The 20534-nt window shown below is 36.3% G+C and overlaps 1 protein-coding gene across 1 annotated transcript; it reads right to left on the bottom strand.

Annotated features, from left to right (window-relative positions):
- Positions 1–1059: 1059 nt before the first annotated feature.
- LOC150013166 (cytochrome P450 1A1-like) lies at positions 1060–20306 on the bottom strand. The gene is made up of 7 exons (XM_090275867.1): positions 20164–20306; positions 16556–17394; positions 15164–15287; positions 10267–10356; positions 10063–10183; positions 5193–5279; positions 1060–2845 (listed from the first exon to the last, which is right to left on the bottom strand). The coding sequence occupies exons 2-7, from the start codon at positions 17375–17377 to the stop codon at positions 2557–2559; spliced, it is 1533 nt and encodes a 510-aa protein (XP_090131993.1). The 5' UTR covers positions 17378–17394; positions 20164–20306; the 3' UTR covers positions 1060–2556.
- Between the last annotated feature and the right edge of the window lie 228 nt (positions 20307–20534).

Genomic DNA, 20534 nt, shown 5'->3' with positions numbered 1-20534 from the left:
AGACTTCATAGCCTAATTAATAATTATGTAGACAGTAAAATCCCCAAAGACTTCTCTGCCTCTCCCAAAAGGTTCTGATTTCTCATTCTGTCATGTGGATTGATATCACATCTGAATTATAGGTTTAACTGGCAAGAAGTAAGAAAATTGCAATGTGGGAATATATAAATGCCTATATAAATTCTGGTGCAAGTTTTCTTCCTTGAAAAGCACTTGAGACTAGACATATTGCATCCCATTTGCATCATTAAGCAGATAATGTTTCTAGGTCTTCATTTTCATGACGTTACCAAGAACCCCAAGGGAGGATGTGGAGTTCTAAGCAGCCATATATACTTGTGTGTAGCAAGATATCTAATTTTTATAACTCTGTTTTTTTTAAACTTCCTATATAATGACTTTAAGGATTTAATTCATCTTGGTTTATCACTGATGCATATATCTATATATTATCATCTGCCCTATAGTCATAATGAATTTTGTGGGTTGTTTCCAGCTAATAATTTAAAGTATTTGTTAATATGTTGTTTTGATATAATATTTTGTACACTATGTTGCTTTTGGTTACCCTTCATTAAGTACCTTATTACTTAAAGATAAACAAATACATATAATTAAAAATAATTCATCTTTACATATTAAATGACAAAGAAAATTATTCCTATTTTGCTTTTATACTTACTTTATTCTTGTCCATGTTTCTAAAAATACATAAAAGGCAAACTTATGAATTGTACAAAAATCACAGTAGTACACCATTTATTATGCCTCGGAAGCATAGTAACAGTGAAGATTAGCATTTTACACTACAGTGTGTTAAAAAGCAAAGCATATATGCTTACTGGTTAAAAAAAGAAGAGGTTAGAAAAGTACAGTTCTTTAAAGAAAATACCAGATAACCAGATACCAAGATTCTTTTAGTGTTCTAGTCATTCTCATTATTGTTGAGTACACAGAAGATCTGGCAACCACTTACAGAAAAAAAGGCAAAAATAGTTTCCGCTGAACACATTGTCATGGGTATAATATAAATAATTTCAAAAGCTTTCACAAAAAATGAAAGACAAGCAGTCCAATTTGCTTATTCCCAAGGATAATGCTGGGTTTATTTATATTTGAAAAGAAAGACTAAATCCTGACTTTAATCCTCAATGTCTCTGAATTGTTTAATTTCTCTGCTTTTATTGCTGCAACCTGGTCGGCAGTCATTATTTAGAGCTGCCCCTCCCAAACTGCTCTCCCATTTAAATTAGACCTCAGATATGCTTTCATGCACCAGCTTGATTTCCAAGTCCTTTATAATGCAACTCTTCTTAAAGCCTTGATCTAAAATATATGGTTTTTCACCATCTGTTTTATGTTCCTTATATGACTTAGCTCATTAAAAAATTCAATTAAAGAAGCACATATATAATGCTGGGTACTACACTGAAAAATATTTTAAAATAATTGCTATATATATTATTTCCATGTTGTGCTGGTCTGCATTGTGCCCATCTCCCATGCCCAAAGTTCATGTGGAAGTAGTAACCCTCAGTACCTCAGAATGAAACTGTATTTGAAAGTAAGGTCTTTAAAGAGATCATTTGAAATGAGGCCGGTAGGATGAGGCTTCAATATAATATGACCGCTGTCCTTATAAGATAGAGGAGAGACACAAAGGGTGTATGCACACAGAGAAAGGACCATGTGATGACCTGATGAGAAGATGGCCATCTACGAAAAAAGAGAGGCCTTGAGAGAAACCAACGCTGCTGACACCTTGATCTTGAGAAAATAAATTTCTGTTTTTCAGGCCACTCAGGCTGTGCTATTTTCACACAGCAGCCCTAGCAGGCTAATACACATGTATATATTTAGTAGGTGTCAAAAGCAATTGGTAGCTTACTAAAGACACCAGTTTGCCCTGAAGTTAACTTCTTAATACAGAGAACATAAGAGCCAATATAAAAATGGACTTTGAAGGAATTCCCACTCACATCCTTTTCTCTACCTCTCTAACACTAGCCCTAAGACTATTACCAGTGAAATATTCTCTGCTCTTCTCGGTCACTCTTGCTCCCTTCTCTGGAAATCTTGAGCACCTATTTCCTAGGCCCCTGGAAAAAAAAAATTTTTTTTTTTAACATCAGAACCTTGTTCTCATTCCGAACCCTATCATTTAAAACCAAAAAAGTATGTCCGTCCATTTGAAGCTGGTGTCAAGGAACATAGGCAGAGCCTCCTTAGCTGCTTGCTCAATCCACCACACACCTGTTTCTTCCTTTCATGTTCACAGTGGCCCCTGCGGCACCACCACATGAGACATGGCTTTAAAGTCCCTGAATTACATCACACTTTATTATTATCTTAAAATATACTTATGAGACAAGATCACTCATACTAGAACTGAGGCTATACCACACATTTTAAAAAACCACTTCCTATATTAGGGTGATAGACAAAGAATTGAACTAATAGCATGGCTTAGGGTACAATCTTTAAAGTGCTTATTAAATGAATCTGAATCACATAATTTTTCTGACTTAAACCAGAAACCTGCCACTGTCGGAGAACCTAAGATGTGGAGCGGGGCTCTGCTTGGAGCTGGTAGGGCGTGGGCTTCATGGCCAACCCATACGTGGGTGTCAGGTCCAGCTGGGCTCCGGGGCATTTTTTCAGCTTGAGTTGTTGTAGAACCATGACGATGAACATGAATATCTCATTTCGTGCAACGTCTTCTCCGAGACACTTCCGGATTCCCATTCCAAATATCAGAACCTTCTCAACAAGACTTTTATTCAGTTCCTTGTTTTTGTTTAGGAATCTCTCAGGACTAAATAAATTGGGATTATCCCAGATAGTTCTGTGTGAAATAGAAAAAAGTTACATTTTTAAAAGAAATAATTTTATCATTTTGCCATTCTTGCCAACTACTCCACAATAATTTTGTTTTGCATGAAATGCTTTATTCCAGTTTGGAATATGCTTTAGACATTTTATATAATCATGTGTAAATATTCATACATATATATATATAAAATATGTAGGTATATCATTATTATGAATGTATGTACATAAAATTCTTTAATTTATTGACATTTTTAGATACCATAAGAATTAGTACAATTATTTTTAATTTTCACTAAAATGACTTCTATTTATTAAATATTGAATAAATACTTGAAAATTTATTTCAATTTTTTATTATTTTAAATGAAGAGTTCTGCAAAATTCTCCCACGAATATGTCAAAATTGTGGTATAAATAAAAGGAATAAATATTCAATCTCCTTTTCTTTAAACAAAACAAGCCACACCTCTCACTCTGGTATAAATATGCTGAGTAAAAGGCCTTCATACATCATCACAGAGAGCAGTCAGGTGGCCAGAAGCAGCTCTGGCTGAGGGGGATGCCCACAGATCCCCACCTGTCATGCATCTGGTTCTCTCTTCTCCCTCCACCTTTTGTTTCAGGCACCATATCTGCTTATCTATGACAACTTGTGCTAGCATGCCCCCAATGCACCCTAAGGCATACATCAGGGTCCCATCTGACTTTACAAAGAACTTGGTTTCTTTGGGTTTCGATGTCACTCTCTAGGAGAAAATTTGTTTTCTTTCTGCATCAAAGGTCATAGGTCTGGAGACCTACAAGTTGTACTCAATCCTCCAATAAATTTTGTTTTGCTCTCATTATTTTAGAAATAATTCATTGTTGCTAACATTTAAATATTAGAAGAATCCACATGAAAATTTCCATTTTCTAGTTGTGTCTTACAACTGAAGAGCTGACAACACTAGGACAATGTCCTGCTTGTCCTCAGTTTACTGAGCTGAATTACACACAACAGATAACCCCTCCACACAGCTTCAACAAGGGACAATTATCTCATTTTTGGTATTTTCCACTGCTCAGGAGGTGCTTAAGTTAGCAACTTCTGTTTTAGATAAGTAGGAGTAATTTCCCCATGATATCACGTCTTGAATCACATACTCATTTACCTTAAATAAGTGCCTCTATACAAACAATATTTCTTTATAAGCACCTGTGTTAACAGTTTATTTGACCGTTACTCAATATTCAATATAATTACACATTCTTAAGATATTAGGAAACTTAGGGCACTTGAGGAAGTGCTGAGAACAAATGCCATTAAGTTTACACTGACTTATCTTTTTGTTATAATGGGTTTTTGAATGCTTAGTTTTATTCAGCGTAATGACTGATTGTGAAGAATGGAGGTGTCAATCTTTCTGACAATAAACTTTGTGATGGAACAGCCTGTGCAGTACATTCCACCATTTTGGTAGTTGTGAAGGGGCTGTTAGGTACACAGGATAATTGCCTCCCTCCCCAACAGCCTGGAGCATGAGACCTGAGGCAGAGGAACAGCCCACTAACGCAGTCTCCATCAGTTCCCTGGAGACATTAAGCACTGGCCAGACCACAGGAGCATTCGATTTCCATTAAACAGGATATACACATTGAATGTGAATCCTGCTTTTGCTACTGAGTATGTGACCTCAGGCAATTAGTTTCACCTGGCTGAGGGTTTCTTCAGCTGTAAACTTGGGATCATGGTAGCACACTGCAGAGGGTTATTGTTGAAGCTCAGAGGAAACACTTCAAGATTTTGTGCCCAACAACATCAGGGTCTATAAATATTAGCTGACATCATTATTCCCAGCATTACTATCACAACCACCATCATCCTCACTTCCACTGTGTGAGGTATCTTCATCTCTGCCCTCCCCTTTATAGCTGATGTGGATGGGACTCTACCTATATTTTATTTGCAAATATTCATTGAGTGACTACTATGTACCAGGCACTGATCTAGGTGCTGAGGCAGAGGAAAACCAAACAAACAAACAGAAAGAAAAAATACTCTGCTTGGTCTTTCATATTCTGTTGGGGGGTTTCATGCTGCATTTCAAACAGCAGCTCCCCTAACCCATGCTGAGGGCGAGCCCAAAAAATTCTTGGTCCACATCTCCCCCAGTAAGATCACTTTTGAAATTGGATTTGCATTGAATTAATCAGTATTAAGATATCATTCTTCCCATTTCAGTGAGGGGAGAAAACCGAATTTCCTTCCAACTTTCACGAGAAATAAAAGGGATGATGTTTCATTATGAAAGCATATCTTTCCCTGATTAATAAATAACAACCAAACAAATTTAACCCCAAGAAATAATTTGGTGACTTACTCATCATGATTTACTTGATACATGTTAATAAAGGTGCATGTTTTCCTGGGAATGAAATAACCATTCAGAGTAGTGTCTGCTGTGGTACTAGAAAAGCAAAAAACACCATTATCATTAGAGCATATCCTGTGAATTCAAATAACCCATCCCTATTAATGTCTTTTTAGAAAGTATAATGATATGCAATCTTTATAAATCTTCATTCTTTCATTAACTGATATATCTTCCACCTATGCCAAATTAGTAATTTATTCCTTTTCTTGAATTTGTAAAACATATTGAGCACTTAACATATTTAAGGATTGCTATGAGCTAAAATCTCAGAAGAAAATTATCTCATTATTTCTATGACACATCAAATTATATCAGGAAACTATAAGGAAATTATTACTTTCTGTGTGTACAGCGTCTTTTGGCTTTATCAATAGATTAAGAAAACAAAACATAACATCTTTTTGTACTTGGTAGAAGGAACAATGGAATTGGAACTAGAAAGTCTGAACTCTAATAGATACTTCTCACAGTGAACTATTGGGCAAATCTCATGTGTACTCTATGATTTCAATTTCTAGCTATCGAGTGATATTGTTTGTGTTGGATGATCTCTAACTTGTCTTTAGAACAAATGTTCTATTTTTCTAATCCCATACTCAAACTTTTTTAAAAACATGTTTTATTGATTATGCTGTTACAGTTGTCCCATTTTCTTTTCCCTTTGTTCCCTTCCACCCAGTAACCCCTCTCCCTCCAGTTATCCCTGCCCTTAGTCTATGCCTATTGGTTGTGCATATAGTTCTTCTCAACATCTTCCTGTCTACTCCACTCCCTCCTACCATGCTTAATTCCTGTACCATCTCCCTCCCTTCCCCCCTTCCTTCTGACCTCCACCCAAAATGTTCCCCATACCTATAATTCTTTTCCCACTCTTGTTGCCTAGTTTGCCTTTGTTTTGATTCCCTAGCTCCTGTTGTTGGTTGTTGTGATACAGCTTTCATTTTAATGTTCATTGTTTTGATCCTCTTTCTCCTAAACAAGTCCCTTTAACATCTCATATAACAGTGGTTTGGATCTGATGAACTCCTTCAGTTTTACTTTGTCCTGGAAGCACTTTCTCTGTTCTTCTATTCTGAATGACATCGCTGGATAGCATAATTGTGGTTGTAGGTTTTTGATTTTCATTCCTTTGAATATTTCTTGGCAGTCCCTTCTTGCCTGCAGAGTTTCTTTTGAGAAATCAGCTGATAGTCTAATTGGGACCCCTTTGTACATAATTCTTCTCTTCTCTTGCTGCTTTTAAGATTCTTTATCTTTAATCTTTGACATTTTGATTATAATGTATCTTGGTGGAGTTCTCCCCAGGTTCAGTTTTTTTGGAACTCCCTGTGCTTCCTGGACCTGTAATTCTATTTCCTTCCCCAAGTTAGGGAAGTTCTGTTTCATTATTTTTTCACATAATTTTTCAATTTCTAGTTCTTCTTCTTCATCTTCTGGCAACCCTGTGATTCGGATGTTGGCCCGCTTATAGCTGTCCCATAGGTTTCTGAGACTCTCCTGATTTTCCTCACTTTTTGTTTCCTCTTTCTGCACTGGTTGACTATTTGTTCTTTCTCTATATTCTGATTTGTTGATTTTATCCCTGGTTTTCTTTCCCTCACTACTAGGTTCATACATGTTTTAATTCATTTTAGTAGGACTAGCCTTCATTCCCTCCCCATCTTGTTTAAGATCTGCTGTTAGGTCTGTAAGCATTCGTATAACCAAATCTTTCTGTGCCTCAGAAAGATTTCCTATCTGCTGATCCATTAGATTAGATATTTGCTGTCTGGTCAGCTGTGTCACTGGGATCTCAATCATGATCTGTGCCATCCTGACAGCTTTGTGTTTACCTTGGCTTCCTGGGCAGGGCTGTCATACCTGCTATGCTATAGGGGGCAGAGCCCTGTGCACTTGTCACTCCCTGGTGACTCTTCTCACCATGCAGTGGTGTTTTGTGTGGGGGCAGGGGTCTAAGGTGGATTCCTGCTGTTCACTCTCTGCTATGAGACCAGGAACCTCCTCCTCCATCTCCACTCCCTCCAGTCCTCACAGTCTGAGGCACTGGGGGTCTGCCTTCCCTGGCATGGGAATTGTGAGCTCACAGGTTTGGTCTGTAACCGGGGGTGCTCCCCCGGTGCTTCTCGCCTTCTCTTAAATACGGGTGTCTGTGCTTACCACTGTCCCACAGCCATCACTGTAGCTGCCACTGCTGGCACAGCTTGACCTCTGCACCCCGGCTTCGCTCCTCCTACCTGTCCAGACAAGCACCACTTCTTTATAACTTCATACATTGGACTTCCATGTAGCTTTATTTTCTGGAACTTTTGGTTGTCTCTAGTTTTGAGGTAGTTGTATTCCTTCTTAGTTGTGGAGGGAGATAGAGCATGTCAGTCTAGGCCTCCATCTTGGCTGGAAGTAACCTCTCCACTCCCTGTGGGAACTAGGATGCAAGCACGACCTCCTTTCCTGTGGATCCACCTGGGGGCCTCTGGCCAGTATTCAAACTTCTTTCTGCAAACTGTATACCTTTGTCTTTTATATATCTGTAATTATGCATGGATTAGATTAAATCACTTTATGTTTCCATGTGGCAATCCCTAATTTCCTAGATGGCTCCCTCACTCACTTCTGCCCCAAAGCAGCAGCAGTAACATTTCAATTTGATGAGCTTGAGAGAAGAATCTAAAAACACTTAACCTGTCCACTTCTGCATTCTCTCTTCTGACAAGCAAACCTGTAGAGAAGGTATATCTCATCTATAATCATTAACGGGATGAGCTTGGAGAAGCAGATTTTGTACTTTCAGAGGACACTACTGTTGTTTTAACTTTCCAGAGACTGAGTGGCAAAGTATGTCTAATTAAGCTGAGAAGTATAAGGAAGCCTACTTGGTCCAGCGCTAAACCAAATTGTGCAAACTACCTCTGATCATTAGGGAAGTTCATATTTTAATTTCTACCTGATCTATGCTCCTCTTGTAGCTGATATTCAATGTTGGCAAATAATATGGGCATTAGTCATTGGGTGGCCTCAAAACCCAATGAAGGGGAAGGCCAAAAAAAGGAATAGACCAACTTTTTTGGAAATATTACCTCCTCTTATGCACTTGCTTATCTCAACACATTCTTGTCCACATGCACTCTGTGTGTTCAACTGCTTTAATTCTATTCTACATAGGTAGCTTCATGCTCCTATTCTATGGGAATTTAACATGTAAAATTTGATTTTACTATTATTAAAATATGAGTAACTATTTTAAAGGAGAATTCAATATATAAATGCATTAATTGTAGAGTTTCTGTCTCTCCATATATATTCCTAAAACATTTTTATGAAAGTGGGTTTCCACATAACTATTAAGAAACATATATTTAATAAATATTTATTAGGGTATTTTTGGTCTTGTGTAGTGTGTGTGCATGTATATGTTATAGATAATAGTAAAACTTTTGCTCCTTTTATCTATGATTATTCCACTTAGTTTGTTTTAATTCATTTCATTTTAACATATTTTCTGCTTTTTGATCTCATGCCGTTTTAAATGGAAAACAGTAAGCTTCCAGATATAGGAAGATAGATTAGTCCCAAAGAACATACATAAGATGTCTTTTATGTGTGTGAAAAGATTTTTAGTTAGTATCACCTTACTCTCATTGGTCAATGACTTGCTCTTTTAAATTTTATTTCTTCACTTTTAGTAATATAATGAACACCTATGTTTGAAGATGAATTTTCCTATCAGATACATAGTCAGGTGGATTTTCAGGGCTCCAAAGTCAATAATGACTATCATTTAACCCAAATTATGCCTGTAAATTTTGCAGAGCCTCTCTGTTCCTGATTATAGGTCATATTCTTTCACGAGGAACCCAAGTCACCTTATGAGAGTCATTGGGACAGAAGAATGGTTTCTTTAAAAATAGGACCTATTTTTAAAACCTAACTTGAAGATGAAATTTACTTCAAACAGAAAGAGGGTCTGCAGGAAAGGGACCACTGTAAATACATAGCAATGTGTGTGAATATGGGAAACAAAGCAAAGAGACAAAATTCAGGGAACTGTGTTGCTCACTGTTTGGTCCTTAGGACATCTCAGCTGAAGGCATCACCTCCTGCTGCACCAATAACCATAATTACATCAGCTTCCTAGGGTGACAGACATTGCCAATCCCTCATTATTTAAAGATGGGAAGCAAAAAAGCACTGAGATTTTCATTTTTTATTTTAATTGTGTGGAATGGAAATAGTTCAAACTACCAGAACTTTGGTTACCCACATTTATACTTAATAAAGTTTAATCTATACTGGCATGCATTTGTGAGCTAGAGAGTCTGGGATAAGGTTCAGTAAACTTTCAAATATTCATAAATAGAAACTTTGTTTAATCTATTTGTGGTAACACTGGCCTCCTTAGTCAATTGACCAGCAAAATTCTAAGCTACTGAAAAATGAGACTACATCAGTAAGTGGCTAAGACTGCTTATAGGAGAAAGTTGAGTGAGTTGGTAAGACACTTCATAACCAAAAATACATTATGGTTGTATTATCCATTGTCTGGAACCTCTATATCCTTTTCTCCCCTTAATTAGTAGATATAAGATGAAATTTAATGGCATCATAGTTTAGTTATGAAAAAGTCACAAAATAGGTTATTGTTCTATATAAAAATTTCATTAGAAAATTTCAAAATAAAATGAAATAATATTTAAAATAAAAATAATTAATACTAACATGGTATATATTTTAAAGGACATAAAGTATTTGAATGCCTTCAATTCCTCATTCCCCTCAACCCACCATTGATTGATTTTTCAAAGGAGAATCATAAGCTTACCAATGTGGAATAGTAAAAGGAATAAAGGACGCATGTCTGAATACTTCATTTATGAAAGCTTCTGTGTAAGGTAAAATTTTCCTGTCTTCAAACCTGGGTGATTTAAGCCCAATGTTTCTATCTGAAAGAAAATTTTCTTTTTTTTACTTTAATAAGAAAAATGACAATTATAAGAATTATATTTTTCATCTGAAAGGATGTTACCAATTTCTTCTTGAATTCTGGCTTGAATTTCTGGATAGTATATCAGATAAAGAAAGCTCCAATACAAACATGTTGATACAGTTTCAAAACCTAAAAAAAAAAATAAAAAGACACAAAATGTCAAAGAGAAAAATCATTAGCAAAATTGGTATTCTCAATTTACTTCATATTTGAATATTATGAATCCAGAGAAAATAATCTAAATGTAACTGAAAATTAGTAAACTCACAGTAATTATTATACACTAAAGTTTGTTTCAGAATTTAGGCTTAAGTTCTCATCCATTAGGATAATCACTATCAAGAGGACAGAAAATAGTGTTAGTGAGGATGTAGAAAATTGCAATCTTTATGCATTGCTGGTTGGAAGGTAAAGTGGTGTAGTCACTAAGGAAAACAGTATGAATGTTCCTCAAAAAAATTTAAAGGAATTATCATATGATCCAGGAATCCCACCTCTGGGTATAGCAGATCCAAAACAAATAAAAATGAGGTCTCAAAGATATATTTGCACATCCAAGTACATTGCAGCAATATTCACAATAGCTAAGAGGTGAAAAAAAAACCCACATGTTCATTGGTGGATGAATGGATAAACAAAACATGCTATATACATACACTAGAATATTATTTAGTCTTAAAAAAGGAGATCCTGTCACTTGTTACAACATGAGTGAACTCAAGTTTATTATGCTAAATGAAACAAGTCAGTCACAAAAAGAAAAATACTGTATGATTTCACTCATATGTGGTATCTAAGGTAGTCAAATCATAGAAACAGAAATTTAAAAAAATAGTTGCCAAGGCCTGGGGGAAGGGGGAGGAAAAATGGTGTTTAATGGACATAGAGTTCGGTTTTGCAAGATGAAATAAGACTAGAGACTTCTGGTCAAGACAGAGGCATAGGAAAACATGCTTTGCCTCCTTGCACAACTATAGATAAAATTACAACTAGACTTCAAAACAAGTAACACCCAGAACTTTCAGAAAATCAAGCTGTATGGAAGTCTGCAACCAAGGACTTAAAGAAGCCACATTTATCCAAACATGTAGGAGAGGCGGACATGCCGATATGTGCAGAGAGCACAGAGATGTGGTGTGGCTAGGAGAGGCAGGGGAACAGGCTGTCCCACATTCATATGTGGTAGATAAAAATCAGAAGTGATACCTTGAGAGCGAGGGATCTCAGACCCAGGCCAGATCACAAAGCCCAGGGTTCCAGCATCAGGAAGATAAATCCCCATAACTTTAGGCTATAAAAACCAGTAGGGGTGGGGGTGGCAGAAAGAAATTGCATATTTTCAGGAGACTCTTCTTAAAGGGTCTGCACAGACTTAGAACTTACGCAGACCCACCTCTGGGATTCAGCACCAGGGCAAAAGCTGGAAGGACACAATTTGCATACAGGGAGTAAGTGAAGTGATTAGAAACAGGCCAAGGACAAAGAAACCTCTATAAGCCATGCAGCAGTACTGTCCCCTCTCTGAACTCTCCCCCCAACACAGAGCTACACAGTGATTAAGCGGGTTGCCTCACTATAGGTGATTACCTAAGACTCTGCCCCACATAATTTATAGGTGCTTCCTCTACAATAGGCCATGCTGCACTAAGACAGGGAGTCAAAGCAGTTCTACCTAATACACAGAAACAAATATAGGGAGACTGCCAAATTGAGGAGGCAAAGAAATATGGCCCAAATGAAAGAAGAGAACAAAACCCCAGAAACAGAACTAAATGAAATGGAGATAACCAACTTATAAGATGCAGAGTTCAAAACATTGGTTATCAGGATGGTCAAAGAACTCATTGAGTAAGGCAACAGCATAAAAAAGACCCAGGCAGAAATGAAGGTTACATTAAGTGAAATAAAGAAAAATCTATAGGGAACCAACAGTGGAGGGGATGAAGCCAAGATTCAAATCAATGATTTGGAACATAAGGAAGAAAAAAGCATTCAATCAGAACAGCAAGAAGATAAAATAATCCAAAAAATGAGGATAGTATAAGGAAATATTTCACTATACTATGTTAATAATTGTTATGATCTATGTAGCAATAATAATTATAATTATAAGTGACCATTGCCTGATCACTTGTCCTATGCTATATATCTATATATCTATATATAAGGTGTATATAATTACGCTTATTTTACTGAAAGTAAAAATTTACCTCACTCAAGGACATTAAGAGCCTTGTTGAAGGTGACTCAAAGGGAAGAGGCAGAATCCGCATTTAAAGTTGGACTTATCTAGATCAAAAAGCCCTAAGTTTGTATTAGCATAGAACATAATGGAAGATTGAGTAGGTTCAATTTTTTTAATACTAATTTTTAGTGTATTTGTTGTTATGGTTCAAAATTCATCCTTTGAATAGGATATTATCACTTTTGAGATTATCTATACATTGACTAAATCCTTTTCATTATTGGAAATGAAAGAAAAAATGTCATTTGTCATTTTTTTCTTAAGAGTAACTAACACTACATCAAAAATATGATCACTTCTTAAAAACCTAACACCCAGAAATGCCACATCAAAAAGCTTTTCTAGACTGTTTCAATTATAAATTCACCTGTATGCTAACCAAATGTCAAAATTAATTATGCTATTTGTTTTTCTATGAAACAAAATATACTAGCAGAAATCAGTGAATTAGTGTTTAAATCAACATACCTTTTTTCCATTTTTTATTTTTAAATTTTTTATTATTATTACATTACAGTTGTCCCAATTTTTCCCCTGCGCCCTCCTCAGCCCAGCATATCTTTTTTCCCAGGTTTTATGGTGATGATTACAACAACAACAACAACAACGAGAGCAAACATTAATCACTTGATTACCCTGTCATTGAGATGGGGCTGTAATTACTCTCACTTTAAAGATGAGAAACCTGCAGCAAGGATATGGTTAAATATTTCACCAGAACCAAAAAGAGATAAAGCTAGCACCCAAAATCAAGTCTGTGTACTCTGGAGCATTGAGACCTAACCATGTATTTGTTCTCTAAATAATTTGCAACACAACATACACAAGAAATACACCCAGGTATAGCTGCAGAGCAGAGGAAACGCCTTTCCAAGTATCCCTTCTCAAGACCTGGTTTTCAGATCTTTTGAAAAAGTCAATCTCTTATAGTAAGACAGTAGCTCCTACAGTTTCCAAATGATGAGATTTCCACCATGACTTTAAACTGCAAGATATTATTCTAAAAGTAAGTTGTCGAGGTATGATTCTTCTAGAGCATAGTATGGTCATATTGCTTCTATTCAGTATATATTGACTCCGTTCTCTAGCAAAAGAAAAAAAAAGTCATGAATATTGCATGAAAGACACTGATTTTGACTATTGTAGAGCCATGGGCATTATATCCAAGACCTGGGACTACCTAACTATGTAACTCGTATTTTTATCATCATAAATTTTGTTTTATATATCAAGGCTTAACATTTATCTAAAAATTGAGGTCATAAGAAATGATTTTGGGAGATCCTGCCTATATCCAAAGCAGGAATAAAATTATCTCTATGATCAATTTGAAAAGTCAGATACGGAAATATAAATTTTAATAATATGGTAGAGCTGATGAAACTGTGTGTTTGTAAATTTTATCCACTAAAATATGCTGTTTAGAGATCAGCTATTTTCTTCTAGTATTCTATTACATATCACTAAAGAAGTAACAGACACTTGTAGATGTTTATGTCCTATTAATTTTCATTATTCTTATTTTCATTCAAATTACAAATTCTATCAGTTATGTTTATTGAATGAATAAATGCATTACATAGCAATGTATTATACTGAATGTTCTTTGTTTTGAACACATTTATACAAGCCACTTTAACTGTGTTGTGCACATCTGGTGCCACTAATCTATATCCAGTCATTGTTTTCATTTGCCATAATTTTATATTTGTTGATTTTTTTCAGGATCTTGACAGTATCATATATTTCTGAAATACATTATCTCATCAAATCAATGTGTTAATCACACCCCACACACCCAGTCTTTAGTATTCAGGGTGTTCGGGCTTTAAATAAAGGTCCTCACAAATTCTAACAATAGTATTTGGCATCAGAGAGTTGGCAGAAGAAATATTAAATACAGCATGATCACATCTGCATGATAAATAATGAGTGCATCCATCAAATATAAATCGTGATCAAACTAATATACATATATATGTAGGAGTGTGGGGAAGGGAAGCAGGGGTATTTGTGTAGGAAAAATAATACAAATAAAAAAAGATGCCTCTTGTTTGTTAGAAAATTCAGGAACACAGATGCAGGGATCCAGGGGGAAAATGAACCTAGTTGCCAGTAAATATAGTACAAAGAAAAAAGGAAAATAATGAGGTTGAAGACTATTCCACCTAAAATAAAAGTGCTAACACACCTTAAGTGCTTTGGTGTTTCTCTCCATCTCTCTCTCCATCCCTTCCTCTCTTTCTAAATTTAAATAAATAAAATCTTAAACAAACAATCATGATAATATAAGAATTCATGGTAATAGATGACAATATAAAACCTGTTCTATAAAAAATAAAAGAAACAAAAAATACATTTTAAACAGATGAACAATAACTGTCAGTGGATTGAGAGTGGGATACAGGGATAAAGAGTAAAATGAACAAACAAGGCCAGGCATTTCATGAACGATGATGTTCACGCACATAAACTGGAGACCATGACTAACTCAATTCTCTACTCCAGAGATGAAAATAATGTTTTCTGAATGCCATGGGAAGAAGGCAGATGGTCAAATTGTTTAAATAGAGTGAGATAACTACACGAAATGTCGATATTGAAAAAGGGAAATACTCTAAACTGTATACAGTAGAAAACAAAAATAGCAATCCTTATTCACCTCACATTTTGACAAATACTCTCACATACCAGCTCCGAAGAGGTCATTCACAGTGCTTATGATTTCATCATCATTTAAGGTGGCTGTTTTGGTAGTGGCATATTTGTTGTGGCATGTACTAATCAGAGCATCAGTAATGTCTCGCATATGGTCCTGAGGAGACAAACCTTAGTATGATTATTGATCCCTATTTACATTTTACATCATATATGAATCTCATGCACCATGTCACATAAAACGAACCCAATTTGCCTAGGAGTATAAAGACTACAGTAGATCATTTTAAACCTTACAGCCAATTTTGCTTGTCAATGGTAATGCTCAATTTTAAAACAAAGTAGAACAGAAAACCAAGATACCAAACTTAATTTTCTTTTTAAAGTTTCTTTCAATGAATAAAAAATGTTCCTATGACTGAAAGTATAGTTGAAAAAAAATTAAAGATTAGCTCACCATGTAGAAATTGCTGGGTAATGAATATAATCAGAGGTTTCCAAAACCATTTTAAGAACTTTACTGTAATCAGCATGCAGAAAGAAATGAGGCTGAAGTGGGTTAAGGAGTAGGAAGAAAAACTTAGGACTTTACAAATTCTTTTGCATACTGAATTTGTTCTAAAAATCCCGAATGGCACCTTGAAACAGATTGTTTACTGCCTCTTCTTTTTTCACTGGAAGGGACTTAATGCCTTACATCTCTTCATTTGCTCAGTTACCCATTACCCTTTTCATTTTTATTTTTTCAGGATGTCATCATCTCAGCAAATCAGCCATCAACAGCTATGATTCTTTCTAGTATATACACATTTCATGAGAGAAATTTACTCTTCTGTGGACCATAAAAATGGACCAAAAACATTAGAGTGGCCTCACAAAAAGGTCCACTTCTATCACCCGAAGAAGCTTCTCAGAGTTCATTTCTATATATAGTAAAGGGACTCAAGTAGAAAAAGAGCGGAAATTGGAAGCTCCCTATACAATATTTTTTGTAATTATTCAAAACACTTTCTGAAAATAAATCCTGATATTTTTAAGACCTTATAGTCCCAGACGTAAAGTGGAAGAGACAAAATAATTGGTAGATTTTTTTCAAAGAACTCACTTACATGGTAATTATTCATCAACCAACTATAGATTCATAATTCAAGTATGTACCTTACTACACACTGGGGAAATTTCTGAGGTCTCAAAGAATTCAGAACTCTTCTTAGGGTCCCTACATGAGAACTAAGTAATACTGCCCTATAATCTTACTGACTGAAACACACATTTCCTAAAAGTTTGTGTAAGGGTCATTATGGCAAAATTATAGTAAAAAGAACCACAGAAGAATATATACAACTTCTTGTGTACTCAACACATCTCATCATTATCTTTTGCTTGTTACCAAATCCCTTGCCTTGGCATGAATTTTTATCCTACCTTATCATATGTGGTAAGATGATCTTGTACATGTAGTGCAATAAACTGGTTCAGGGCCTGATAATACTCTCGAGGAGCATTTATAATCCGCAGTGGAAGGTAGCGAAAGCATGGTATGAAATCAGCAGGATTAGCTGCACTGGAGGCCTTGAGTAAGTCATCACTAGTTTTAACTATCCTAAGAAACTCCTTGTCACCGTGGTCATATCTCTTGCCAAAGCAAAGGGCACAGACAACATTGGCCACTGCACACGTGATGGCACTTCTGGGATCAAAGCTGCCATTCTTATAAGTCAATTCTGCAAAGACTTTTACCAGCTCAGAAACTTCCTCAGTGACATGTTCCTCAAGTAAGCAAGAGCAGGTGGAGGATTTTGCTTCTGCTTTAGAGAAAGTTCGTAAAGCATTAGAGGCTATTTTCTTATGAAGCTTCCAACTCTCACCAAAATTGACGGAAAATGAAAGACTCTTTCCTTCTGCGAGAAAAGAAAATGTATGCATATTAGGTCTGCCTGCAAAATGCTCTCCATCCTTGAGTAGTACTTGCTTCACCATTTCCATTCCATTCACCACCACGACAGGCACCATTCCAAGTTTGACGAGAAAAACATCTCCATACTTCTTCCTCATCTCTATGAATGTAAGGTAAGGATAGTCTCCAAGCTGAAGAAGATTTCCTATGATGGGGAAGGACCATGGGCCAGGAGGAGACACCTGCTTTCTCCCCTTACTCACAAGTGCTCTCACAAAAATAAAAACCATCACCAAAATTAGGAGAGACGTGGTCACCTCTTCAGGAGTGATTGCCATGTCAAATATCATTTTAAGGAATAAAGCACCTAAAATAGAAAAATATAAACCTAATTTTTACCATTCTAAGCAATAGACTAAAACTCTTTCTCCCTTTAAACATTTAAATGAAAAGTACAGACTCTTTGTAGTTAGTTGAAAACTATTTTTAACCTATGTACCAAGAGGGCAAAATCAAATTCTTATAAAATGCATTGTACCTTTATTCCAATTCTATTATTTTTACAATTCTAAACACCAGACCAACTCTTTTCATGTCAGTCATTGATGTAATGGATAGAAGAAGACAATTTTGTGTACAAAGCACCCCAGTGACTGGGAAAGGGTTTAAGGCTATAGATGCTAATTTCATACTCATTATTAGCCAAGGATCTTCATCTTGTGACTTAATCTAAGTTCATCCTAGTTTTCTTATCAAAGTATCCTACCTGAGAGGATTAGCCATTCATTTTTTCAATAAATATTTATTGACACCCCCCCATGTCAGGCACTAAAAAATACAAAATTTCACAGACCAATGAAGAAACTAGATAAATAAAAATAAGATTACAAAGTGTTAAATGCTATAGAGAGTTGAGTACAGAGTTGTCTGTCATTGTTTAAGGGTCGAATAAAATCATTAAAAAGTACTTAGTGCATTATAGCTATTTAGTGAATATCTAATTGGTTGTCTGCCTAGCCTGTCCTTACACTTCCCAGGCCTCTTATAAGGGTGACCTACTGAAGCTATATTATTCTGCTCTATAACTTGCCCTTGCATCTGTGGGTGACTAATCCAAGAATGGGCCACTGACCCAAAATGAACCTTCTTTAGGAACATAGAATTGGAACAAGGAAAGATCATCCTTTCTTTGGGTAACTATATCTACAAAATCTAAGTCTAAAGATATGATTTGGGGACCTTTAACCCATGAGAAGGACATGAGAAATTGTAAAAGCAGGTCTGAAAAATAAATGAAGTAGGAAGGAAAAGAAATAATAGACTGAGGGAGGCATCATGACCTGCATTCAATACTTCTAGTACCTTCGTGAGATCTAGTCCTTTGACTGAATTCTTTCCTGCTTAAACTAGCTACAATTTGTTTCTTTATTTGCATCAAAGAGGGACCTAACAAAAAAATAAAGTTTCATATACATGCAGAATACATTTGTTAGCCATTTTATTTTATAGTAACTATAGAGAAAATAAAAAAAAACTTTTCTTTAAAAGTATATATAACTAAACTGTTCACTTTTCTCAAATTATTTACAGGACAAATACATTAGTAGGCAATATATTCATTGGCCAGTGTAAATGTCTGGTTCTCGCTAGATTTGTTCTAGACATTTAAAATAAATATGCAAGCAAACTCTTGTCACCTGTTTTATCTGATTGCTTCACTTTTCTAAGTTCACAGACAAAATGTGACTAACTGCACCAATTTGGTTGGCACTGGTTACTAAAAAGTGAACTTTGGAATTAAAAGTGGGAGATCAACATCTTTTACAGAAAATAAAGAACTTGAATATACATTTAAACTAAGAAGAAAAACTGAGTCCCTAATCAATGCAACAGCTACAATTTGCAAATTTTCATTTTCTCTCTGTTCAAAAGGGAAACAGTGGGGGGGATTCCTTGTGTTTATGCTTTGCAGCTGCTGATTTTGCAAAACATTTCCATTAAAAATAACTATGACCATGTATTGCACACTTACCATGTGTCAGATCCAGAACTAAGCATTAAATCTGCACTGTCTTTTAAAACTCATCTTTCCGTGAGAATTATAGAGAAGCTTAGAGAAACAGTCATTTTCCCCATTGACTTCCCATGTTTTCTGAGCTGAACAATGAATCATCAATTACCACTAATGTTTTGTTTGTTTGTTTGTTTTTTACAAAACCTAATTTCTCTTGGGCATTCACCCAACTACCAGTTTGCACATTGAGAATCATCAGTGGCACTTCCAAAGCAGACTACTAAATAGGTGAGAAGTGGATATGTCTGGAAGAATTTTGGACACTCATAAGGATGACTGGGTTTCCTGCCTCCCTCCTGTCCTGTTCAGCTGTGAGACTTCTGTTAAAATACATCTAACCTTAGCCTCATTTTCCTTGCCTGTAAAATGACCACCTCAGACTGGAAGACCTTGAAGGCCGGCTGCAGTCTTCAGTAATCAAAACCAGCAAGGAAAACAGGGAAGAAGCACGAGTGTGACCCACAGGGTTAATTGCCCAGCAATATTACATTGCCAGAGTTTCCAGGGAAGTTTACAGTTCATCAACAAATATAAGTAACTGTGATCGCCCTGGATTCTTTTCAGAGTGGGCCCTTGTAGCTTCGTTTGTTAAAATCCCTTTGGCTGCTTTCCAGGCCCAGACGTATTGCCAACTTTCCCAGCAACTTTCTTGGAAAGCTCTGAAGGTACATTCTGTTCCTGTTGTTTTGAGGCTGAATTAGGGCTGAGGACAGGGAGTGAAAGTCTCCCCAAGGGTGGGTGCCGCATCATCAACGATTCCAAGGAAATTCTCTAGATATCCAGCCAGGTAAGAAGACATACATAGGTTGGGGGATGTTGTTCTGATTCTCAAACATAGACACACATTATTCCTCCCCTCGAAGCTGATTAAACAAACCATTGCAGTGATCACATCCCACACAGACCAATTAAATCCAAATCTCAATTGGTGGATACATTTTTTAAAAGATCCCCAGTATGACTAAGGGGAATTCCAAGTCGAGGATCTTTTTGGAGGAAAAACAACCTGTATGAGCTCAACAATTCCATTCACCCAATTTCAGTTAAGCTTGGAAGACTCACCTGTGCCCAGAAATCTTGCAGGTCCTTGTGAGGAATCTGGCAGAAGGCTCTAACCACCGAGAAAGCTTTGGAGAAAGTGGACAGTTTCCGAGGAAGCAGAACCGTCTGCTCACCGCAGCAGTAGATCTCAGGAAAGGCTGGGAGAAAACTTTCTGGGAAAAGACCTGGGAGGGGAGGACCTTGGACCCATGTGGGGAGGAGTCTGGAACTGGATTAGGTCATTTGAGAGCTAGAGGGAGGGATGGAGAAGCCTCTGCAGCCAAAATTGGGCCCAGAAGCTGGGAAATTCCAGCGTGAGTGGAAGGAGAGGGACACATGGATCAAGGGGTCCTGAAGAAAGGGGTAGGATGCACTTGTGACAAACAAAGGTA

This window comes from Furipterus horrens, unplaced genomic scaffold (genome assembly GCF_987537825.1).
Source record: "Furipterus horrens unplaced genomic scaffold, mFurHor1.1.pri manual_scaffold_4, whole genome shotgun sequence".
Classification (NCBI taxonomy): Eukaryota; Metazoa; Chordata; class Mammalia; order Chiroptera; family Furipteridae; genus Furipterus; species Furipterus horrens.
This window is presented reverse-complemented; position numbering and strand designations above follow the sequence as displayed.

Bases quoted from the DNA above. Each gene is read 5' to 3' on its own strand.
- LOC150013166 (XM_090275867.1), bottom strand. From the start codon at position 17,377: ATGATATTTGACATGGCAATCACTCCTGAAGAGGTGACCACGTCTCTC. The intron at 10,184-10,266 runs GTAACATCCTTT...ATTTTCTTTCAG, and splicing joins CAGAATTCAAGAAGAAATTG to ATAGAAACATTGGGCTTAAA. The intron at 5,280-10,062 runs GTAAGCTTATGA...TTGCTTTTCTAG, and splicing joins CCTTTTACTATTCCACATTG to TACCACAGCAGACACTACTC.